This window comes from Seriola aureovittata, chromosome 11 (genome assembly GCF_021018895.1).
Source record: "Seriola aureovittata isolate HTS-2021-v1 ecotype China chromosome 11, ASM2101889v1, whole genome shotgun sequence".
In the NCBI taxonomy this organism is placed as follows: Eukaryota; Metazoa; Chordata; class Actinopteri; order Carangiformes; family Carangidae; genus Seriola; species Seriola aureovittata.
Window position 1 is genome coordinate 8,147,927 of NC_079374.1, and position 25,897 is coordinate 8,173,823.

The 25,897-nt window shown below is 39.6% G+C and overlaps 3 protein-coding genes across 8 annotated transcripts; all 3 read right to left on the reverse strand.

Moving 5' to 3' along the window:
* Positions 1-287: 287 nt before the first annotated feature.
* asmtl (acetylserotonin O-methyltransferase-like) lies at positions 288-14,269 on the reverse strand. 5 transcript variants are annotated; one of them, XM_056389366.1, is made up of 16 exons: positions 14,240-14,268; positions 13,263-13,378; positions 12,678-12,809; positions 12,538-12,585; positions 12,393-12,457; positions 12,231-12,295; positions 12,009-12,117; positions 11,184-11,544; positions 10,865-11,107; positions 9,812-9,974; positions 9,496-9,695; positions 9,254-9,386; positions 9,020-9,160; positions 8,746-8,868; positions 7,984-8,221; positions 7,590-7,728 (listed from the first exon to the last, which is right to left on the reverse strand). In XM_056389366.1, exons 2-15 carry the CDS (start codon positions 13,353-13,355, stop codon positions 8,016-8,018), a joined length of 2,082 nt encoding a protein of 693 aa, XP_056245341.1. In that variant the 5' UTR covers positions 13,356-13,378; positions 14,240-14,268; the 3' UTR covers positions 7,590-7,728; positions 7,984-8,015. The 5 variants fall into 5 exon arrangements, with proteins under 5 accessions (XP_056245342.1, XP_056245338.1, XP_056245341.1 ...); XM_056389367.1 differs by lacking the exons at positions 7,590-7,728; positions 7,984-8,221 and adding an exon at positions 288-497 and having other exon boundaries at positions 14,240-14,269; XM_056389363.1 differs by lacking the exon at positions 7,984-8,221 and having other exon boundaries at positions 7,113-7,728.
* A 158-nt stretch (positions 14,270-14,427) lies between these two features.
* Positions 14,428-18,684, reverse strand: p2ry8 (P2Y receptor family member 8). Its single transcript, XM_056390130.1, has 3 exons — positions 17,787-18,684; positions 16,259-16,578; positions 14,428-15,731 (listed from the first exon to the last, which is right to left on the reverse strand). The coding sequence occupies exons 2-3, from the start codon at positions 16,549-16,551 to the stop codon at positions 15,035-15,037; spliced, it is 990 nt and encodes a 329-aa protein (XP_056246105.1). The 5' UTR covers positions 16,552-16,578; positions 17,787-18,684; the 3' UTR covers positions 14,428-15,034.
* A 530-nt stretch (positions 18,685-19,214) lies between these two features.
* upf3a (UPF3A regulator of nonsense mediated mRNA decay) lies at positions 19,215-24,695 on the reverse strand. Of its 2 annotated transcripts, none has more exons than XM_056390128.1 (10): positions 24,507-24,695; positions 23,296-23,402; positions 23,099-23,205; positions 22,759-22,857; positions 22,519-22,629; positions 22,323-22,378; positions 22,082-22,240; positions 21,841-21,974; positions 20,884-21,184; positions 19,215-20,623 (listed from the first exon to the last, which is right to left on the reverse strand). In XM_056390128.1, the coding sequence occupies exons 1-10, from the start codon at positions 24,645-24,647 to the stop codon at positions 20,435-20,437; spliced, it is 1,404 nt and encodes a 467-aa protein (XP_056246103.1). In that variant the 5' UTR covers positions 24,648-24,695; the 3' UTR covers positions 19,215-20,434. The 2 variants fall into 2 exon arrangements, with proteins under 2 accessions (XP_056246103.1, XP_056246104.1); XM_056390129.1 differs by having other exon boundaries at positions 20,896-21,184; positions 24,507-24,694.
* Positions 24,696-25,897: the final 1,202 nt, after the last annotated feature.

Consider the following 25,897-nt stretch of genomic DNA (forward strand, 5'->3'; position numbering starts at 1 on the left):
TTGGATATAATGTCCCACTCTTTTGAAGACGAGTCTTAAAATCATGTCAAACTGCCTGCAATGAATTCCTCAGTGGACTCTATAAGAATACACACAAGGCTGCAGTTTGTTAGGAACCTGGCAACTTATCTACAGCTTTGTCAACAACCCTATAAACCGCCCATTGATGAAAAACACCCAATGAATCAGGCCAAGTTCATTCTCCTCAATCACTGAATCAAAGGCCTGGACATGCAGAGGAACCTGCGACTGGAACTTGCCTTGAATAGAAGTCCGTAACACCTCCACGCACCCATGTAATGTGTATGGCTGTGCACATACAGGCAGTGTCCCCCAGGGCCAGGAAGATGGTTTGGCAGGGGATCACGAGGAACAGGTCAACATGAAGAGCAGGGGAAGGCAAGGCAGACGGAAGAGTCAAAAGAAATCCGGAGAAGTCTTTGAATCCAGTGGAATTCCTCTCCTCCTCCGCGGCTCCTCTGGGAGGCGTCAGGAGCCTGTGGAGAGAGCGAGGTAAGACGGGGCCTGTCAGGAACAAAGCTCCAAATTCACATGATATGTTTAGCTAAAAGGGTGAAAGAGAAATGAATCAAAGCTTGGCGGGATCAAAGAAACGCAACAATAAAGTCAAGGCGGTTGCCATGGGACCAGCAGGAGATGCATATCATTTATAAGTTGTTCTTCGGCTCTGTCAGATGTGGAGGGAATTGATTGTTATTGTTTGGAGGATGAACTGCTGCTGGAGGGGGTTAAGAGCAAGGGTCAACATCGCACAGTGAGAGGAATATATCTTCTCACTTGTTTTAAACAGCAGCTGCCTGTGATCTGTGTCAGAGGCCACTGCAGAAGCACCTTCAACTCATGATAACAGACAACAAGACAGACACAAAGACAACTTTGTCAACCCCATAAATATCTTATCGGCACACACCATTGATAGGCTAAACATTTGTTTTGCATCTTACACTGTCAGAGGTTATGATCGCAGTTGCTGTTTGAATGTGAAATCAAATAGACTAACGCTGTTAACTGGAGACTTTCATTTTCATTCACGTGGTGTAATTTTCAAATGAAGAACGCTGAAGCAACACTGGCAAGTACTAGAATGTTTTTTAAAGGGTCAGTTCACCTAAATTACAAAATACATAATTGGTCACTTATCCTAGTGGTGTCTAGCCATGCAGATAATTTTGTTTTCATGCACCACAAATTTACGAAAATGCACCAATGAAACACTATGAAAAAAAAATGAAAAAAAGAAACAAACTGGAAAGGAGAGCAATGGACCTTTCCAGAAATTACATTCTTGTTACTCTGGCTAATGCTTAATTCATTGTAATTACATAAAATAGTTACAATGGAAACTGTTCACAATTAGGCCTGTTGATTATCAAGATATCTCAAAACATTGGCAGATTAAGAAAAAAGAAATTGATTAAAATTTTTTTTAAAGTGACTGGATGCCACTAAGGATAACCTTTCACTTGGATTTAAAAGTCTAAGCCGTGACATTGGACTTCTTATCTGTAGGTAACACAGTGTATATGTAAAGTCCCTGTTAAATAAATAAATACACAACAATAATAAACAAATATAGTGCTGGTTATTTGGATGAACTGAGCCTTTAACTGAGTCTGAGGCCTGAGTCACATTTGATGTCACAGAAGAAAAGGAGTTTAACTTGCAGTCAATAAAATTATTCACATCTAAGCAACACAAGAACATGCTTCAGTATTCACTTAAGTCTCTAAATCAAAGAATTTCACAACTGCAAAGGATACAAAAATGAAGCTCAGTATGGAAGCCCAGTTCCACCAGGAATAGAAAAAAAAAAAAGATCAATAGTTACACATAATGAAAATAAAAATGCTCATAATAAGTTTCACTTACTAAGTAAAAGAATATGTGATACTAGGTCAGAGTGTTGACTTATCTCCCAATTTTGTCTTGTGAGGAGTATTTTTGTTATATTATGTCTAATATTTCTGCTGTTTTGTTCTTTCACTGGTGGAATCTCCATACAAATTATGTTAGAACAAGTGGAACAAATCCTTTTGAAATATTCTCCTTATTTTTTAATTGATGAGAATGAATGACTTCCCTTACCTCCAGAAAACCAGCTAATTTGACTGACATGGCAGTGAGCATGTCATTACTCTTTTTTTTTTTGTATATGCAGGTGTGTGTGTCAGTGTGTGCATGTGCATATCTGCAGGTATGTGTGTGTGTGTGTGTGTGTGTGTGTGTGTGTGTGTGTGTGTGTGCAGTGATGAGACCCAGTCTGTCTGCTGCTCTCTCAGACTGCACCCATGAGAGATCCCAAAATAACAACAAAGAGCCCTCAGTGGGTCGGATGAAAGCCCTGTCACCAACCATTTCAGCACATAGAGTCTCCTCCCCTACTGTATCTCTGAGTGACACCTCACACATCACATGGAGACAGGAAGGGGAAACAGACTCTCGTATTTGACCGCAACAAATATTTCCATATGTTAATGAGACTCATGTTGGCTTTTAGCAGGTGCCAAATGGGCTCTGATTCTGAGCTCAAAGGTGCTGGGTTCACTATTACAGTGCTGATGCTCATGTAAGGCGGGGTCTAGTAGGGATAAAAGTTGAGAATTATGAGTGATCAGATAAATAACACAGTCCAAACACTTATTTCTACAGCCCACCACTTTTAAAGCACTAGATTGACAGTAAATATGTCTGCTTCCTCGCCAGAAGTTACACAAGAAGATGGTTATCACTCTCTTATTTGTATTGAGATGGTGATTAGCTTAGCTAAAGGTGAAAAGGTGAAACGGCCTGGCTCTATCTAAAGTTCAAAATTACACCATCCTCTGAAGCTAACTAATTAGCATGTTATATCTTGTTTGTATTATACATAGCTACATTAACAGAAATGTAAACATCAAGCACGACACATAACAACCTGTAAAACTACAAGTTGCTGTTTTCCTTTGTACCAAGCTAAGCTAAGCTAATCGCCTTCCTTGCTCCAGCTCCATACTCATCGTGTAGACATCGGAGTGGTGAAGACTTTCTCTTAAAGCTCTCAGAAAGAAAAAGGCAAATAAGTGAAGTTCCTTAAGTGCCAAACTATTACTTTAAATCATCTAAAGTCCACAAATCAAAAAAGGTTTAAATCAATGAGGCACTAAAGAGAAAAAGAGATATAGAGGGGAGGGGAGCACAGTGGGAAAACATTGTGTAGGCTATGTCACAAATAAAGAAATTGAAAACCTGAAATCAATTAAAAACCCCTGTACATCTCTGTGATATTAAATTTTATATTATTATTAAATTATAAATAGAGTCCCTGACTTTAAGTACTTTCTTATACAGTCCCAACCGGCAGTCAAATCTGCAGTGAAAATCCCTCCCATGTTCAACTACTGATGTCAGGCCAAAAAAGAAAAAAAAAAACTACAAACAGCAGAGAAGGACTCCATTGTTATTTCTAACTGGTAGAAGCCCTGAGGTTATTTTTCCTCTGCCTTGAAACAAATCAATGAAGCACAACTCACTTTGAACAATTGCACATTTGCTGAAATCAGATGTGGGTTGAGGAGCCAGCCATCATCGCGCTTATTCTGTTTGTTGACAGAGGAGGACTTTGATAAACAAGCCTGTTCTTTGAAACAGGTGCCCAAGCATGAGTTCAGTTTTGAGAGGCAATTCAGAAAACTGACTGATTAGAGAGTGTTTGTTATTCTGCATGCAACCATTTGGATTCTGTGTATCCTTCCCAAAGTCACAAAGAGGCTTTTGGTATAAACAGCGATACTATTTATTTTTCAACTAAGATAACACTAAAAGTTTGACATGGATATTTGCAAAATTTCAAATAACTCAGCAGTGAAATTGTCTGTCTTCTCCTGTCACTTTGATAAAAGTATCAACAAACAATAAAACTTGATAAAAATCAGCTTCTGCACTGATGATTTCTTTAGTCAACGTTGCCCCCAAGTGGTCATCCTGGAAAATGCATGACATTTCACTGAAGCACATGTTCCCATTACAAAACAATTAACATTGTAAATCTTATGAAGCTTTGCACTCATTATTATTTAACTGGCTTTGATTTCATCATTGTAGTTTAAAGTGTAGGCTGCTTTCTCATCTGAAAACTGAAGTCATGGCTAAACCATGGTGTGCTTTCACTGGCTTTTCCACAACAGTAAACACAACATGCCCTTCTCCCGGTTCACAAACGCAGCTTATCCTCCCTATCAACATATGGAAGTGTTTTCAAATCGCTATCTACTAGCAGCAAATGGTCTTAAATCAGTCATTTTAATATCAAAGCACTTAACACTAGAATGATGATTACTTGCAGGTGGCTATCCATGCTGCTTGTCAAGACTGCATTTGAAGAAAATGACTGAGCTCTTATCCGACACGTACAGTACAGCCAGTGTTCAATAGGCAAGATCACATTACAGAAGATTACTTTGGAGTTTCAGCAATTTTCCCAAATTACACTGGCCTTTGGTCTCTGGTAAACTTGATTGACTTGAATGGTTTTCATTAGAAAGCCTCGGAGAGTCTTTGCTGTTGATGTTCGTACACAAAAGTCGAGGCATTTTGAGGGTGAGCGGGTGCAGCTGGGACACTGGAAGTGAAAGGATATGTAAATCCTTTCATGGAAACGCTTCATCATGTTTTAAGGGAGCATACATTCTTGCCATTTGATTTGTGACGCTCGTCTCTGCTTCCAGGCCTGACACAACCATTTGGTGTCACTTAGCTGTCTTTAAAAAGAGCTGATGGATAATGCAATGTGTATGAAGTATTGAATCAATACAAGCTTTCACAACCAGTGTGTGGCAGGAAAGTACTGCAATGTATGGAGTTTTGATGCATTCAGTGTGTGTCCACAATAACACAAACCTTATGTGATTTACACTCACTGTCATATTTGAACTTGAGAATAACCCTCCTCTGTCTCACCCCATTGAAAAAATAAAATGTGAGTAATGGAAATCAGTTAGATGTCGCACAGAGCCTCAGCCCAGACTGACAAGAAAATGGCCATGAATAACATGACCACCCTTATTACCCCTCTAGGAAAATACTTAGAGAGGGATCCAAAATGAAGAGTAATCCGGATACACTTTCAGTGTCACAAAGAATAACAGCTATTTATCCTGGCCGGAGATATTCCCATGTTCCCATCAGCTGTTTGGCTGCTTTACCTGCTGCTTCCAAACTGAAATCCAAGAGGTATTAAAGGGTGGTGTCATGCTTCTCTTGCATTAAGAGACTAAATCACCCAACCATACACATGAAGTACAAATTAATTACCAACCCAGGCCACGTAAAGCTGAATTCCGATGGCTCACTCTAACTCAGTGCTCAAACGTTTAAATCTCTACAGCACACAAGCAGCTGCCACTGGAAAGAATTAGACAGTTAAACAAAACAGGAACTCTGCGTCTGGCCAAGTTTTCTGGGCAGATCTGCAGGTTTGTGGTGCCATCTTGAGGAGATTTACTGACATAGCAAGAAACCGCTGTGCAGGGCTTTCAACTGCAAAATAAATATTTGGGTTTCGTGTCCAGAATATCAAATATCACTTAGGAGGTGAGCTGCATGTACTGTAAGCAGCTGTCAACTGTCTGCAGCTTTGGAAAAAAGGGGAGATATGGTCAAACAGACCAAATGGGGCAATAAGGAGGAGGTTGGAGCTTTAATATTACATGTGTGGTTATGGGTGTTGTACCAGTTTGTTACAGTTGGAGAATGAGGGTCATCAGTGAAAAATGCCCATCATACAAGATCAAGGAGAAGGCTCCACCCACGCCTCAGGGTTTGCTTGACGCGGCCCTCATGAAAAAAGGCCTCATCACTGGCAATCTTCCCCCAGCCTTTTCTAAAGTTGGAGTAAACATTAAGTCATGTCCACCGGGGGCAAAATGACATCCTATTTAGATGATAACACTACTTCAATGTTAGTTTTTCTTTAATCATCTTAGCCCCATTGCGTCCACATTGCATCATCCTAATATGGCAGTTAGGAGTGTTTGAGGCACAGGATGCACACACTCCAGCAACAGCCGTCATCCAGCTGACCACAGTGTGGGTGTTTTTAAAAATGAGCAATCTACACACTAAACAATGCCAGACAACTTGGTTTCTAATGCGTTAGCTAGGTCCGACTATCTAGATAGCAAATCGCCCATCTGGTGGCAGTTTTATCATTAATCTAATACTGACATTCAAGGAATGCTCTTCTAACTTTAAATGTATTATTGGTGCCAAAGTAGGCCTTCACATAAATGATGACTCCCTTTTACAGAAACTAAGAAGCCCTGGACTGGTACAGGCTTCTTATCACATCCAACTTGAATGACTGCTGCTCTGCCAAATCCAGAGGGTTGTGGGGATCCACCGATTCAACTCTAGCAGCAACACCAGAGGTAGTTACAAGAAAAGCAGTGACTCAATATTCTGGGGTTATCCCCTTACTCTAAGAGGATCTGAACTTCCCAAAAAGCAACGCTGAGTGCTGGGGTGATGAAATATGTGAATAAAATCGACATTGTTCCTACACCAGAAGCATCTGCTTGCTCTTTAAAGATGCCCCTGTGCTGCTTATGAACTCTGTTAGCTGGCATGCTGGACCTAAAGGTGATCAGGGTAAGGACAGACAATAGGCTGTCTAAATCACAGGGAGACTACAGAAGGCAAGCCCCTGTCTGATTGGACCAAGTATCACACTGAGCTTGTTGTTGTAGCGCTGACAAACAAACTGTAGTATTTCAAATGCACAGTTGCCTGAAGTTATATTTAGATCAGTGTACAATGGAGGTTCAGCCAGCAGCTGTACCACAAACAGGATATTGCTAAAGTTCCACTTGTTTTTAAATAACCTTGGCATTCTTTTTCATTGCATCGCACCAGATAAGCACCAGGCTCAAATAGGTGATGTGAAAATACTTGTTATGCAGCTTTTTCATTGTTCCACTGTTGATCTACTGTGCTGCATAAACACTTGGTAGACATAATTACTGTAGCAGCTGCTCATCTACAGTAGCTAACATGGGTGACTTATCAATTCAGTTCACATTCTTACTTCTGTTGGAGAACTACACAACAAACAAAACTTCACTTTAAAACTTATTTAATATGATTATTATATATTAAACTTCCCATTATATAAAATAGATGAAATTATATACAGATACATTTAACTGCTCCTTACATCCTTATGAATCTGTAGTAATAATCCAATGTATACCACATGTATAACTTAAAAACACTATGAAAGGGACTATTCTGTATGAGATCTTGAAAGTGTACTGAAATACATTTTGTTGATACTCATGTGCTTTAAATGAGAACTTGAAGGCAGGATTTTAACTCACAATCGAGTTCTTCTTTTTAAATCATGAAAATACTTTATTGAAAGAGTTAATATTTTTCCACCACTGATCAAACAACTAAAACTGAAAAAAGATCTTGTATCTTAACAAAATGAACTAAAGCATGGGTATTTGTGTGCATGATTCACTTGCTACATTTTAATAGCAATAAAAGCATCTAAAAAGTTCTTAGTGTGAACCACGTGCGTGTTCCCAAATCCATGTTTGCTGAGCATGTTTGCGTACTTGCTCTCTGTTCTCTCCTGTCCCTCAGTCTGGGCAAGCATGTTCAGAGACTGCAGAGCAGAGTAGGGCGTCTGTCCAGCCAACATGGTCTCAGCTATGAGCACTGCACATCCTAAGGCCCAACATAAGAGACTGTTCAAGACTTTGAAAATTATAAAATAACTAATAAAACATACACAATAATATACTTTGTTTAGTGTTCAAAACCTCAAACATAAAGAGGTTTTTCATTTTTCATTTAATGAATCTTTACAAAACAGAAAAAGACTATTACTGATCCAGAGAGGCTGCTTTACAGACTCATGCTTCTTCATAAAAACATTGATCTTGGCAAAAGATACCTACAGAATACAGTATACTACAAGACCTTTTGCATAGTGTTGTTCAGAATGGTTTCAGTCACACTTTGATGCAAAGCATAGCATCCAGGAAGTTGTCTGTGTGTCTGACATGTGCTGCGATGAAACCGTGGCTCTTCAAAAGCAGGCTGTATTCTGTCGCGCTCCTCTGTTTCCCCTCGCTCATGCTGAGGGCCTGCAGCAGCCCACGACTCGGGGCCCCTCTGTCTTCATCCAGGAAGATCTCACTTATCAGGAGTCCACAGCCTGGCAGCATGGTGCAAGTGCGTGATATGTATGCAGATGTACAACTTTAGAGAGCAACAGTGGTGGTTTTGAATCCCCTTATCACCTTGCATTTCATTTCTTTAGGCAAAGAATAATTCTCAAGGAGAATAAGGAGAAAACAAAAGTACCATCATGTTTTTTAGCATTGTAGTTTGGCTTTGAATTTACCAGCTTCTTATAAAGTGTTGCTTTACATTTCACAAATGTGCTATCATTTTCAGCTTTTACGTCAGTTGAACACTGACAATAACAGGCTACAGCAGCGGTTCTCAACCAAGTCCCACAAGTGCCTGCCTGAAACCAAACTAAACAGCAGCTAATTGTATGTATCATCTTACCAGAATGTGGGAACTAGTAGTAAGTAAAATAAGGAACCACTCTTGCTGTAGAAATGGAAAACTGCTCTCAAGTTTCACTGACACATGACTGAAAACATCATTCTATGTTAGCATGGACCGATCAGTCAACACATGTAATCAAAAAGATTTAAAAGACTTTTTTACCTGGTGTGCATGCATCTGCGATTTTCCTCAGCAAAATATGCACCTTCTCATCAGGCCAGTCATGAAGAATTCTCGCCAGGATGTACAAGTCTGCCTTGGGCAACTCGTCTTTAAAGAAGTCTCCTGTTCATAAAGCCAAGAAAAAGTCACAAGTTTTGGTCACAGAGTGAGAGTCACTTTTCTATCTCAGAAGAAAAACATTTAGTTAATTACAGTCCATGTTTAACCATTAAACAGTTAAGATAGTTGTCTTTGTGCTAATAAAAAAACTGACCTGCTACAAATGACACCCTGTTGTCTTTTTGCAGCGGATGGAAATGCTCACTCATCTCAAAAACAGCGGGTAGGTCAAAAACTGTCACAGACAACCCAGGATGGGCTTTAGTAAACTCATAGGCCATGGCACCAGTGCATCCTTGAGGAGGAAGAAGAAAAAAAAAAAAACCAATGAGAAGAATTGGTTTATCATTCAAGCACCCAATTTTAACCTTTTACACTTTCTGCTTACCTCCGAGGTCACAGGCCGTTTTATATCTGGAAAGGTCAAAGGCTGTTGCCACAGCTTTTCCTGTAACTTTGGCAATGCTGTGCATGGCATTCATGAATCTCAGTTTCACTTCCTGACTGTTGTAGTACGTATCCTTTAAAAAGAGACATATGAAAGAGACGAATAGAAAATCGCACCTGTGAAACATTTTTAACTTGATTTCAACTGCATTATATAAACCTGAGCCTAAACTTGATAATCACCTGAAACACATCCTTAGATATCTTGCCAAAGGCCTTCTCATGCTGGTTGGTACCCTCCCGCACAGCACTCTCAAGGTGGGAGAAAAGAGGCCATATTGTGTTGTTACAATGCTGGATGTATCCGTGCAGTGAAAAAGGTGCATCTGACCGCAAAAAACGCACCGCCAGATCTGTGTTCTCATACATAGGCTTTTGGCACGCTGGGAGTGAAGACACCATTAAACATGTGAGAAGTTGAATATTACATGCTTCAATCACTTTAAGATAAGAAAAAGTGGTTATCATGTAATTATCAACAGACTGAGTGCTGACTAACGTCTCTCTTTGCTCTTCAACAGCCCTAGAGACACACAAGCCTCCAACAGGCATTCAGTCCCCTTCACAGAGGCTTTGATCTCCTGGGCCACCTGTGCTGCATCCAGCCGTGGTCTGCTATGTAGCAGGTCAAACACACACAACTCAGATGCAGTGAACAGCGCCTGGAACAAGGCAGAATGGATACAGACGGAAAATTTTATTTGTGTGGAGATGACGTGATATAAAACAAATCTGTGCTGTCAGATTATAGTAGATCAAAAATGGCAACTTTTTTTAATTTTATTTCTGTTCATTAAAACAAAAACAAAAACAATCTCCTGTATTCTACTACAGTTCCATAATAGTGCACATCAAATAAGGAATAGTTAAAGGAATAGTCCAACTTTTTGCAAACTATGCTTATTTATTATTTTTGCCTTGAGAATTAGATGAGAAGACCACTCTGTCTAATGGACATGAACCAGCAACTCTAAATAATCTCACTATTTAACAAATTGGATTTGTTTGTTTATTTCATATCCTTGTGGTCACTTTGGGGCCTTATGTCTGCCAGGCAACCAGCACAGACTACAGGAAGTCAAGACACCTGAACAACAAATAGTGCAGCAGCACCCTCCCCCCTTCCCTTGTAAAACCACATCTTGTCGTTTTGCACCATGTATTTTGTTTGGATTAAACAAACACAATATAATATGTCAATTTGTGAGATTTAGAGATGTTTATAAGCAGGTTAGTTTTTCCTTTGCACAGAGCCAGGCTAGCTGTTTCCCTTTGGATCCAGTCTTTATGCTAAGTTAAGCTAACGGTCTCCTGGTTGTAGCTTCATATTCAATAGACAGATATGAGAGTGGTAACAATCATCTAACTCTCGGCAAGGAAAAGAAGAAATCTATTTCCTTAGATGTCCAACTCCTCCTTTAAGATGAGCTAAACACTTCATTACATCCTCTGGGAGTTAACTACAACAAAACAAAAGTTAAAAGTTAATATTTCACGATGAAAAACTCTTCACATAGAGCTTAAATGTAAGACACAATTTATATACAATTACCTTTGAGGCTTTGAATCCGTCCATTAGCTCTGTGATTTTTTGCAAGTCCTGATTTTTAAGTTCACTGTCCTCGTGCTCTGTCACATTGAGCTCAATCGCCTGCCCTCTGCTGGGGATCAGCGGTAATGTTGCATTCTCAGAGTCTCGGAGCTCAGCTGCTCTGTTTTCTGTATGTTTAGACAAGCTGTTGACCAACATCCAAGAACTCTCACCCGCTTCACTTTCACTGCCTTTCCTTTTCACCTATAGGAAGATTGTTTCTTGTAAATGATAATAGAAAAAGGTAATGGATTGTGCTCATAGTGTGAGAAATACTAACCTTATGGACAGGACTGAATGAAGGGCTGTCATTGGTGGGGTGTGTTTGAGTGGCGGATGGGCTTTTAGGCTTGGGGACGGGTGAGGAGCTGTGTTTGGCTGAAGAACTGGGAATGTGGCTGGACTGAGCTGGCAGGTTGGGTGGGGGCTGAGTGGGTATTGAGGTGGTGTGAGTGCCGTTGTGGCTCACATGGACAGAAGCACTTTCCTGGTCAGAGGAGGAAGCACAGTGGTTGTAAATAAGATCCAGTTGTTTGCAGAAGTGGTTGAGGGGGAAACCCACAACATTGAGGAAGTCTCCATGGACGTACTCCACCAGCATGCCCCCAAGAGCCTGGATACCATAACCGCCAGCCTTGTCCCTAACACACACAGAAACACATCTCACTGACACAGCAACACATTAACTCAAAATTATATTATATGTGTATATACGTGTGTGTATATATATATACACACACACACACACACACATACATACATATACATTATATATATATATATATATATATATATATATATATATATATAAATTATATGTATATTATATATATAAATTATATGTCTAACACTATGTCCCTCAGTTGCAGAACAAATTAAACTATACACTCTCGCTGACCTGTGTCAAAATTTTTTTTCTTGCTGACAAAATTCCTGTCAAATAGGACAAGGCAAACACAACAGGAACAAAACTCAGGCATCAAAGTCCAAAAAGCAACAGGTTCATGAACATCCAGTCAAATGGCCTTCAATGATTGAATGCGTGGTGAGGTTACGTGAAATCAATAGCTATTACATATGTGAGAGTTCAAACGTTCATACTCACATGGGTTCACCACTATTGATATACTCCCACAGCATATCTTCTGAGAGATCAGCAAACTTCACCTTTGTTTCTTCGTAGAAGTCAATCAGCTGGTAATCCACTTCTTCATCTGCAGGTCAGGGAAGTTCAGAAATAAAATTTTCTCACCAATGGAACCATTACATACATAAGGACACAGAAGAAGAAAATGAACTGTATAACAGTAAGTCAGTTGTGACTCACTTTCTTTCTCATGACAGAGGACAATAGCTACACCAGTGAAGACACTGTGCTCTTTACCGCTCAAGCTGGAAGAAGAAGTAAAGGATAGAAGTGAGAAATTGTAAAGGACATTTTTCAGTTTCTCATGTTAATTCAGACATAAACTAAGTAAAGGACACCGACCTTGACAGCATCCTGTAAGCATCATGTTTGTCCACTGGCTTCTCTAGAATCATGCCATCCACAGTCTTTAGAAATGAAAAAAAACAATAAACTTATGTCACAGACATTAAACAGATAAAGTGCTGTGATACCTTCTTACACTTACCACAATAGTGTCTGCTCCAATTACTATGTCTGGAGTTTTCAAGTGTTTCTAAAGCAAATAAAGACACAATATATTATGAATATATAATTCAGCAGAAAAAAATAATCTGTATGCTGTCATATAAAAGTAGCTTAACTCACAAAGGGCATCCTCCTGGCCACCTCCAGGGCTTTCTGTTTGGCTGTCTCAACTGCATACTCATGAGGTGCTTTGAAAAGTCCCTTGTCAAGAGTTTCTTTAAACCAGGACGGTACCACCTCAAAGCGTAAGCCCTGACATGGAGAAGAGCAAAATGTATCATTATTTTCATTAAGACTGACATAATTGTTATCACATAAGAAAACAAAAAAGAAATCCAAACTTTGAATCATTCATTCAGCCCAGGTTTTCTTAACCTTAGAGCTAGCACCATACATTGCTACTGATATGTATAATGGGCAGGTGCAGTGAGTTTAAACATTCTTTTTGCTTTTTTTTTTTTACTATGTGTTATGAAAACACTTGTTTTAATTTGAAATATTTACTGTACAGAAATACTTTTCACTTTTTTTTTCAGACAGTAAAAGAACAAAAAAAGAGAATGCCAATCTCTGAAATCATTCAGTCATGAGCCACAAGAGAGAAACCTTTCCCAGCTCAATTCAATATGTACAATTTCATGTTTTCAAAGAAAGCAGCTGTGACATACATGCAGCTGCTATGAGTTTAACCAAAGGGAAACATACCGCATTGCGGAGTATCTCCAGTCTCCTTGGAGAAGCACTTGCCAGCACGACCAGTTTACCAGCGAGCTTGGAAATGACAGGGTTCAGCACCATGGTGGCCCTCTCGTCTAACTGCCCTTTAGGTGATGAACAGAGTTAAACATTACAGATCTGGCCTAGTTTAAGTCAGAGACTCGACTGCAGCTGTTAAATTATGCACTGTCACTGAGGATAGACCTATAACTATTAAGCGATTATTCAAACAAAACAACAAATAGAATTTGAGATTTATCATTTAAATCATATATACAAGTAAAAATGCTAAATATTTACACATTACAACTTATTCAGTGTGAGGATTTACTGCTTTTCCATGATTTACATCACTGTTAATGCAATACCTTTAGGTACAAAGTAAGCAATATAAAAGAGTCTATTTGGGCTATAGGAAATTGCAAGAGACATTTTTTAACAACTGTCTGACATTTGATTGAACTAAGATTAACTGATTAATCTAAAATGAAAAGAATAATTAGTTGCAGCCCAAGGCCCATATTTCTCATACATGCAATCCAAGAGGAAACTGGGCTGATGTCAACACCTCCACTACTGTTAGATGCATCAAGTAAGCCATGATAATAAAGTTATATTTTTCAAGTAATTCCAATATGTGCGCAATGTGTGCCTGCATAATCAAAATCTGGCTGGTCACGCCAAGTACTCGACATGCATAGTTAACTACTCTGCTAATGCTAACTTGATGTTAGCTACATCAGTTGATATCAGCTATCTTGGTTTGTTTTCTGGATTTTAGGTTCTGTAACTTAAACAAAACGCTCCCGTAAACCGTAAGTTAACGAAACGTTACTGTAGCGTTTGGTCATAGCAAGTTTACGCCCTTTCAAAATGACACGGCTGAATAAGCACAGGCATAAAAAAAAAACAGGTTTCATGGTCTTTAAAGTTAAATTACCGAAGATTTGCAGTATACCACTTACCCGCACAAGTAGGAAACTGACAGTGAGAACAACTTGCTACGACGATCAACGTGATGACGCATACGTGATGACGTAATAACGTCGACGGAGCCACCAATTGTATACCTGTTAGAGGAAGAGTGCCAACTGCAAGTGCCAACTACTACTACTACTACTACTAATAATAATAATAATAATCACGATAATAATAATTTATAAAATAATTTTATTTTTTGGAAACAAAGCAAGTTAAATAAGTAAGAATCTGAACATGAAACAAGTTAAGAAGGACAAAAAGAAACTAGCCAAACATCCAGAGATATTTGGAGACATGTAAAGTGACAATATTGGAAATGTTAAAAGGTCAGCTATGTTAGGCTAAATATTGCAAACACTTTAATCACATTTTTTTATACATATTTGCATGCTACATTCAGTCAGGATAACTTTTATGATGCATGTGGCAGATATTCATAACTACAGATAGTAAATGGTTACTCACTCTGAAAAAAAAACCAAACACATAATGGAGAAGATGAAGATTAATTTTGGCAAACAGACTCAGCTGCTGTCCATGATCATTTGCTTTGTGGTGCACATAAAAAACTAAATCAAATCACGTTCACATTTGACCCAAGAAAAGATGTTGCAAGATGTTGTCGCATGCACACTCACACCTCTGGCACACTCTATTATTCTCTCACTTTCTTTCTCACCCTTTTTTTTCTTTTGTCACATTCCCACTCTCTATGCTGTGGTGTGCTCTGGTATCAAAGACATTTTGCTGTGTTCTTTCTCTTGACCTTCATAATCGCACTATGACGAGTACAAATTCTCTTTATGCTCCATCTTCATCGAGTCTGCACTACTCTGGCTCTGCAGATTCATTATCTGTCTCAGCTTTTGTCTGAATTCCTTGGAAGCAAAGTAGTAAATGAAGGGATCGAGGCAGCTATTCACACAGCTGAAACAGAGAGAAAGTTTGTAGGCCATGTAGGCAGACTTATTATAGAAGAGCCTCAGCACACTGTGAACCAACAGGAGGATGTTGTTGGGTGCAAAGCAAATGGTGAAGACCAGGAGAACAAAGATGGCCAGACGTATTGCTCTCTTTTTCTGGGCTGTCTTGGAATCCCTGGCAAGTTTGCGTATGACACTTATATAGCAGAATGTTGTGACACAGAATGGGAAGATGAAGAGAAGGAACACCATGCCGAAGATGAAGATCACCCAAGCCTGCACTGACGGAAGCATGTCTTTCTTCAGCACATCAAAGCAAGTGATAATCCTGAGATCTTGGATTTCAAAGGTCAGGTCTGTGGTCATCAGTGGGTACAGAACACTCAGGACCAAACCCCACATGAAAAGGCAGCCGATGACAGCGATGGACTTCCTCTCTCTGGTTTGCTTGAATTGCATGGGCCTGATGATGCCCAGGTAGCGGTCAATACTGATGGCCATCATGGTCAGGATGGAACAGTACATATTGGTGTAGAAGACGAGGGTCAGGAAACTGTAGGTGGATACGTAGAACAGTGTTTTATTAATCACTGGTTATAGAAAAATGATGATCATGAAACAATAGTGATGATTAACAATAGTTTGATATTCTGAGAAATGTGCTTATTTTTGATCTTGATACCAGACTCATATCTGATCATTTTGTATGAATTCACAGCTAGCAGATAGCTAATGTAGCTTAGGATAAAGGCTGAGCTGGCCTGGCTCTGTCCACGAGTAACAAAATATACCTCACGGCTCCTCTAACGATCAGTAAGTGATTAATTGTGCCTTGTTTGTTTAATCTTTGGGAAAAGAGCAAGTCACTGTGCCTGTCCATGAAATAGTCTGGCATATAAACCCCCCGCAATAAAACCATAACTTGTTGTTTTTACCCTTTAGAGTTTGTATGACTTTAACAAACAAGATATAAAGTGTTAATTAGTGCGCTTTAAAGGGCTGTGGACATGCACTGTGGATTTCTGTTGAGGGACACCCTCTATCAATGACTCAACATCATCCTGAAGTCATGAAGAATACCTGCACATATTTGATCCCAGATCCCAGTGGTATCCTTTGAGCTGGTAGGCAATCTGGAAGGGCAGGGCAGTACCAAGGGCCATGTCGGTGAGGGTAAGATTAATCATGAAGATGATGGAGGGAGTCTTGGGTGTGGTACGGAAGATGAGGAGCCACATAGAAAGACCATTTGCCACTAGGTTAATGGCAGTGACGATCATGTAGATGACAGAAATGATGATGCTGGTGTTCGCATTCTGAAACAGGGACAGGGTGGCGTTGTCTAGCTTGGTGCTGCTTAAATTTCCCGTCATGACTGGATGGTAATGGGCTCCAATCACCTGTGTGCCAGGGTTTAACAAAAGTTTGTGAGGGTTGTGGAAGACAACTTTTTATTTTTTTTTGCACAACATACTGAAATAAAGCAATATCATTAACATCTTAATCTATGGTGGCCATCTAATTGTTGTGTAATAAGTATAAAACCATCAGATATTGTACACCACAATAGGAAAAGGCTCTATTCTAACCTCAACCTTATCTAAAGTGACGCATGCTGCTGAATGAAAACATTTGCAAAACTGTGCAAAAGTGATTGATGTCAAGGTGTGAAAGAGATACTGTAAGATTCACATCAGGCTACCATCATTCTGTGTTGTTGTTTGCGTGCGAGAAGCACATGTTGGGTGGAGTTTTCACACAGGAAAAGGACACGCATGATTTGTGGTGCCAACTGCCGTTCTCAAGAGTACAATTGACACACAAGGGTTTGAGGGGTACATTCACAACTGCCAATGATTATATCATAAACGACTGAAACTAAGAGGCAAGGAAAACTAAACTTCATATAAGCTCCATGAGGTGGTTAACTCAACACAAGCAGGGAAACACTTTCACTGTCACTTGTCGGACATGGTGGATGTGGTGGTGGTGTCGGTAAGGGTGGAGCAGTGGGTACCACAAATTGTTGCACATTGTGGAACCATTGTAGTTTTCACTGGGAGTTAAGCAACGGAAAGAACGCAACACTGCACTTACAGCAATAATGATCAGAACAGTAGTAATGCCAAGTATCACCCTTACTACAACACTATTTTGGGAATAAACTGTATCAGAAAAAAATTAGATTTTTTTTTAGGCTATTTGTTTTTTTCCCCCAGCAATTGATTACAACTACAAAACTGTTAAAATATATATATGGTAAAGTTTCTTTCTCTCCAGATAATTCTTTGTTGTACACGTAATGGGATCAAGTGTTTCTTTAGCCTATTTCTATTTATGTAATGTTATACTCTCACAATATATTTACATGGGCAGTTACCACTTCAGGCACTTCCTCTTATATTAAATCACTGAGGACATTTTAAAAAATCAAATGTTGATCAAAGAGTTTTTACTGAAGTACACATAAATACAACAAAACAATACAAAAGTATTACGCAAGTGAAACATGGCACAGCGTAAGCCCAATTCAAAACAATATTAACGCTGGAAATAATGTTTAAAGATTAGTAGCTTTCCAGAGAAATCTCAGCATAAATCAACTCACCTAGACGAAGGCAAATAAGACGAGAGGCAGGTACGCCTGACTGTGTCTGTTGCAGATGGAGGTTACAGATATTTTGACTGCCAAGGAAATGTGGTCTGAACTTGTAAGAGTTACCACAAGAGAAAGGAAGTGGACCACGTGACAGTCTCCGTCCTACAAGCAGTTATAGCCACGCGCCACATTCAGTCTTGGAATGACTCTTAAGACATGTCCATGTGTGAGACTCCAGTCTCCACAATCAGCACTTTGGTTGCCTAACTCCTCGCCATGTGGTTCATGAATTATGTATGCAATCACTGCTCAACTAAACCAGTAAACGTGGGACAACGGAACACTAGAAAGGGCTCATCGGAAACCTGACATGAAAAGCAATAAAGTTAGAAGTCTGTACCTTCAAAGAGGTTGAGGTATCAAAGAGTTATACTTTCACTGGCAGCTATGGTGTGATTGACGCAAAGAGCTGCCTCAAAGTAAAACTTGTGGCATGTATGCAAATGTAAGATTTTAAAATCCTTAAATGCTTATATAGTGCAAAATCCTAACTGAAGTTATCTAACAGCACTTTTGATATAGAGCAGGTCTAGACCGTTTAAGACCATATAATATTATCATAGAGAGCAAACATTCCCCCATGAGCAAGCACTTGGTGACAGTGGTAAGGAAAAACTCCTTTTAAACAGGTAGAAACCTTGAACAATACAATAACATAATAAAACAACAATAGTAGGGCAGGTAATAGGACTAATAATGAGACTAATAACAAGAAGATTAATGATAACAGATCCAGAGTCTGCAGCTCTGGAGGCCAAAATACCTGTACCAGTAAAAAGTAAGATAACCTACAACACACACACACACACACACACACACACACACACACACACACACACACACACACACACACACACACACACACACACACACACACACACACACACACACACACACACACACACACACACACACACACACACACACACACAGAAAGATTTAGTGAAGTGAAAAAAATCCAAGACTCATTCTTCACAGGATGTTGCTAGTTTCTAGCTTCCTGTTGAACATCACATTTCAGCTTTATCTGGGTGATAGTTTAAAAAAAACAGTTAATGAATTATTGTGATTAATGCAATCGAGAATAATGAGAAAAAAATAACACTTTTATCTTTCACAGTAACTACAAAACTTCCACACACATACTGCCTGGCTTCAGGTTTTTGTGATCACAACAAAATTTAAAGAGCCTTGGATAACCTGCCTCCAGTATGGCAAGTGAAACAGCTAAACATGTCAACAACCACAAACGCTTAAGTCTTCATAAATTGCTAACTATAGCTGACTCATATCTGCCATCAGTTCCATGGGCAGTGCTGCAGACAGACGTTGCCAAACCCAAACTGTCACAGAAGTACTACAATGACTAAAACACTGTTCAGTCTTAACAGTAGAAGAGATTTATTTTCTCACAACTTAAAGGAGAAAAAAAAGATACAAGAGGTATGACAGGGCATATGCAAAAATAATATAAAGCTTGTTAAACAGACTATTATACTTAATCAATATTTGTAGCTTTTCCATTGAATTTAATTGACATAATTAATAGAAAACCATGCAAACAGCATAGAAAATTCATAGTTTTCACTTATCTCTGTCATACTGCAATCTTACATTTTATTTTCTAGGAAATGTTTTATAGAAATGTAGACAGTGTGTTCTTCCTGGCTCATGGCTGATCATGTACAAAGCTTTGCTCACAAAAAAAATCTTGAATCTGTTGAGGACTAAGATGGACCAAAAATAAAAAAAAATGAGGACAAAGTGGTAAAACATGTTGACATTGTCCTCTTGGTCAATAATAAGTCTTCCTCTCAGTCACTCCCCTTTACACACAAAAATACACACAGAATTTCCCATGTTTCATTTTCTACATCCACTCTCTGTAAGTTCTACTTACATTATATTTCATTTTATTAAAATCTATAGGATCATTAAAAAGTTTGAGTGAACTCTACAAAGGTTTGGTAACAAGTTGTGTTGCAGAGGATGAGGTGATGGTTTCACGAGCAGACTATTGATGGGCACCACATGTGAGCTGCCTCTAAGAGGAACAGAGGAACATGCTTCAAAAACACGATTGTGTAAAGAAATGACACTTGACTTCCTCGTGAGACGATGCTTTGATGAAACTGATGACTAACTCCCAGGAGGCAGTTTAAAAAAAAAAAAAGTTGTATCTGTGCGGCAGCACTAAGATAGCAACTAACTCTGGGAAATCAAGTTAACTGTTGTGCTATCACCAAGGTAACTACTATTGTTCGCGCCTATTCTCTGTATTTTTCAAACTGTTTATTCCAAAGATTGAAACTAATGGTTCACTTTGATAGTTCTTTGAATATTAATCAGTGGGACACTTCAAATACTTGCAAGTGCTGAAAATGTTCATGGTTGACCAACATTCAAAGCTCTGTGTTCTATTACACCTAAACACTGATGACAGTTACTAAAAGACTGTTTGCTTTTGAAGTGCTTTCTCCCTCAGTGGAGTTTATTAGTTTTATAAGCTCAATAATAACCAGTCGAACCTGTCACCATCCGCTTCGGCTCAAAGGCTGAATACATTTATTTGCATTTCCTCTGAACACCCGGGCTGCTCACTGCTCGTCTTTGCTTTTCTCAAACCCCTTTTCCAGCCCTGTTGCCATAGTGGCAACCTCATAGCAATGCTCTGTCCCGGGTTCAGGTGAGGGGCCCACAGGGATGCAGTCGTAGCCCTTGCCTGCCGAACTCATGCGCTTGCGGTTGCGTGCGCCTGGCTGATAGAGCTGCATGGCTGGACGGTCCTGCAGGGAGACAAGAGAGCAGGGACATGGGAGAGACAAGCAGCACACAATTTGAATCCGTATATTCATATATGCACACTCGGTTATTTTCTTAATTCATGCCTCAAGGCAATGAGTATCCTGTTTGTGTTGCAGCTGATGGTTACCAAACTGCATATTAGTGAACTTCTGAATCAAAGTCATAATTGCAACATGAAAGATAAAGGAAATAGTTGTAATCCACAGCACCCACCCCCCCCACCCCCAAAACTCATGCTCACCTTCTCGCTCACCTTGTTTCGGAGGCGTTCCTTCCTATTACCCAGGTCCTCCCTGTCCTCCTTTCCTAGTTTGTCTCCACTGTCAGGACAGTAAGAGAAGCCATGATGATGCCCCTCTTTCTTGGCTCGGTCCTGGCAGTAGCCCTTCCCCCATTTGGTTTCATCTTTGCGGCGCATAAACTTATCAAACTCATAGTGGTGTCGCTGCCGTTTCCGCTCTTCATCTTTCCCACGGTGATCCTTATCTCTCTGTCGTCGTCCGTGCTGCTCTCTCTGCTCCTTGTCGCTCTCGGGCTGGCCTCTAGTGGCCAGAGTGAAGATCGCATAGACACCAGATATGTAATTATCACAAAGACATTGTTGTTATCATGAGGATTCTGGTTACCTTTCAACAGAAAAGTGTATGTTTTCTCCTACCATAACATAAGGACATACAGTATATTAACATTTAAACCCATTTTACCCATAGATGACAAGTAATATCTATGTTTCCCAAAGAATAATAATCATGTTTCCAAAAAAGGTTTTAACAATATTAAAAATGTAGCTTACTCAAACTTTGTTATTGTTTTTAATAATAGACCTGATTGAACAGATTCCAACCCTGCTACTGTAAGTCTTTAATTGTGGTGTTGGAAACGTGCTAAAATGCTAATAAATGTTGAAACCGCGATCAATAATCTGGATTTCTGTAAAACTCAGCAAATCCAATGACAAGACCAAAACAAACAATGAACTGATCCACCTAACAAGTGGATCAAACCATTCAACTAACTGATCCACTTGTTCAATTCACTGATCTCCCTCCAACACCTAAAACATTGGCAGAAGACACACTCACGGACAAGTTCCCTCAATTATCTACTGATAAAATGACTAGAGTGTTTATACACTCTAATTATGCATGAAACTGCTTTCCCCTGTAAGAGGCCAGCTACAGTGATAAATTTCACTCACTTTTCTTTGGGGTCCTTTGACTTCATTTGTCCTCCAGCTTTCTCCCATTTTCCCCTGTCTGTCTCCCCAATGTCACTTTTGTCTTTCATTCGGTCTGAGTCCACATCGTCGTCTCTGTCACTCTTCTTCAGGAGCTGAAGAGACGTACAGATAATACAGGACAACTCCATAACTATACTCGACAGCACCGTCCAAACAACGACTATAAACAAGCAAGTACAAAAATGATTTCTAGAGATACCTTGATTTTGATGTCTTTATCAGACAATTTCTTCTGCTTCTCGGCCTCTTTCCGTTTGCGTCTCTCCTCCTCTCGTCGCTTTCTCTTCTCCTCCTCCCTTTGCCGTTTCTTTTCAAGCTCTCTTCTCCTCCTCTCCTCTCTCTTCTCCTCTCTTATTCTCTGTAAGGAAAGATGTGGCAATAAGAAAGGATTTTTCACATTTTTCAAAGTAATTTGTGGGTCATTTTCTTGTCTTTATTACCTGTTTCTCGATTTTCTTGTTTTTGATGTACTCTAATAGGGGTGTTGTTCGCTTGGCTGAAACCAAAAAAAACCCCCAAAAAACAGAGAAAAAGGGAGAGAAGCAAACAAATGTTATATTTTAACTTACATCTGGATCTTGAAACTTATTCTAATGATAAACGGGAAAATTATTATCTGTGCATATGATACTGTACCTATGAGCTCTCTGGTCTTGGCCTCTATCTCTCCCAGCAGAGTCTCAGGATTGGCCATAGACTTCTCCTCATCACAGGAGTAATTCTCCAAGAACCGCTTATATTCTGGATCTGAGAGGGTTTCAGGGCCAAGATGGATAGAAATCAGTAATGCCAAACATTGATTTTCTATGTATCTTACTCTGGAACAAATTATCTACAAGCTAAATATCACAGTATCATGGCTCTGTATTTCAATACCTTCTTCGATACTCCCAGCTTTGGCATCTTTCTTTTTTAGCTTCTTCTTAGAAATTTTCTGGAAGGGGGCAAACTCCACCACGGCAGGATACTCCTGGCCTGAGTAAATATTGGAATAAAAGGCAGCTCATCATTTAACACACCAGCTATCAAACAGTGACAATGTCAACGCAAGCTCTAAAGCCACCTCTCTGTCCACAAAATCCAGCCTTGTAGCTGTAAAACAAACATGTTTCTGTTTGCATTTCATATAGCAGAGCAGGTCACACTGTTTATCCACCTTCACGGCACCATACTGACAACAAAGTAAAGCTGAGTTTAAGCAAAAGTCAAGAATTACCCTTGTTGTCAATGAAGACATAGCCGTCAAATCGGTCTCTAAACAGCAGGATATCTTCAGGGTTTTTGAAATTGATGTACGCTCTGGAGAACAGGTGAGGATAGAGACTGTGGAGAGAGAGAAAGACAAAGAAGGGGAAGTCGTAAACAGTTTCATAAAAAAGAAAAGGCAACAGGCTTTTGCATATGTTATCATACCTTTGATCTGCCGGGAAGAACTCAAAATAGTCATATGACGGCAGTGGACTGAGCTGTTCTTCTAGTTGGTCCTTCGACAGGTTTGGTGGGAGCCTTCGAATCACCACCTGCAATATTTAACATTTAAATATTTTTTCTGCTATTCAGCACGTGGTGGAGGTAGCAATGCATTTCTACAAAGAGGATGGTTCAGATTTGAGCCTCTCTGCTTTTCAGATGTCGCTGTTTACACATCTAAGTGAAACATATATGTCCAATTAGGGTTATCTGATCATGATGGGAACATGCTTTAATCCGTTGACTGAAATACACAGCCTGCAAAAAACTGTCGTATATTTTATGTTGTCTGAACTGTATTTTCACCACCAGAGCTGATCTCAAAAATTTCCAAAGACACCAAATATGTCAGGCTGGATTTTAGGGAAAGGAGTGTAAAATTATGTACATGTAAAACATTTAAACTGATGGAGTCTTCGGTTTGGACATTTCACTCAGCTCATCAATAGGCAGGAACAAGCTGATGCAGAATACACAAGTATAACTCTGTTTGACAGTGCAGAATAATTTTTTTGTTTTGAATTTTAACCTTACATACAAAAAGGGAAAATATAAGGATCCAATTGTGTTTTAAGATCTTAAAGAGAATACAATTATGTAACACATAAATGTGCACAGACCAAATAAGCATTTTAAAGGCATCACTTTGGGTTCTGCGGGATCTGTAATATCTTTTACATTTTAAACACTAAGCAATTACTTCAATAGAAGAAAAAGATTGGTTTGATAAATATCAAAAATTATGATTGGTTGCAGCACTTCTCAGAATCACATGACACCTTTACAACTCTTTAAATATTGGGGAAATGAGGGGAAAAAGGAGTTGCAGAGCGTCAAATGTTGACAGAGCGTGGTTTTAGACCACAGATTATGCAAGCATATGGACAGGTTTGGACGTAGTGTTGTGATAATCTTTTGTAGTCAATATTTAAACACTACCTGTAAATGTGATCGTCATTTACACACTAAATCAACCAGGCCATCAAATAAAGTCAGAAAGGTTAGGAAATGTGAAAATTAGGCCGATACAAGGTTAATGTTTACTGTCGCTGTCCGCGGTTCTGAAACGCTCCCACCTCCCTCCATGCCTCCTCCATGTCTGTTTTGCACACAGGAAAAGCAATGCGACGCAACGCAAACGATCGGCTCACTACCTTTGTAAAAACTTCTTTCTTCTCTTCTTTCTGCTTGGGGTTACACGGTGTGTTTTCTTGCTCTCTCGGGATGTCCCTGAACTGTATCTCGACGACGTTTTTCTCCTTGCCCACGGTCATTTGGTCCTTTTCAGACCTCATTTCTCTCCATCTCCCTCTCCAAGCCCGTGTTTAGTCACCGTGTACTCGCGAGAGTACGGCGATATCGCGAGCGGAGAGAGAATTAGAAAGACGGCTCTGTACTGTCAGTGGATATACCTCTTGTTACGTCCAGTTACTATCAAACGACTGAAACAATGTAAAGGAAACGTGCATGGGTTATTTTTACATTACATTTTTCGAATACATTTTTATGAGCATTTTATTCTTGATTATATAAAGTATCACCGAGTATAGTGCATCAACATTCATGAATACTACCCCTACGAATACAAGTAATCTACTTACAAAAAGTTACAAAATAATATATAGTTTAATACGGCAGATCATTTGACTAATATCAACATACTGAGACAATATGGCCACAATCCTCCATGGCAGTATTACTGTACCCTGTTTTTTGTGAGTTTTACCATGATGACCTAATGAATTATTCCTAAAGTCAGTCAAATATTTGATGTGGTCAGTAGTTGACTATTATATGTAAACATATCTTAGAAAATTACACATCATAGGTGCACTAAATCCCTGCTAAGAAACAGTCGTTTCACAATCAAGAAGTGGAAATAAACCGACTCCCAGTTGTTGTATTAATGTGCAGTATGTCTCAGTGTCTCTACAACTGCAGACTGGAGTCGGTTAAGCATCCCCGCAGCCTCTCGCGCGCAGGTCCGGGGGTCGGGCTGCGGGCTGCGGGGCTTCATGGCTTCACTGATCCACACATGACGAACTGCCTGGAGTGACGCTGCCCGCAGAGCTCCAAGAGTCAGGGCAGGAGGACTGACTCACTGACCGCCCGTGGACATCTCGGCAGGGAACTGGGGAGCAGATGAGAAAAAAAAAAAAAAAAAAAGTCAGAGAATGAGCCACAAATCTAACTTTTCAGGAAACACGATGAGCGTTGAATTTGATGCGCTGCTTTTTGTCTTGGTTGCAATAAAATGGACATGGCTCCACTAACACTTTGACACTTGAGGAAGAACTCTGATGTTTCACGAGCATGTATGAGACATATCTGAACTCGTGTGTTTTGTAAGACAACCCAGTAAACATGTTTATAACTTTTATCAAACAGGAAATTACAATTTTATGAATGTTCTATAAACTCACCAGTGAGGAAAGTTTGCCTGCCACTGCTGGTCTCCACACAGAGCCGAGGTCTCTCTGGTGTTGACACGGAGCTCTTGAGGCTGGGAACAACAGTGGAGCAGGTGTCCAGGTCCCGACAGACC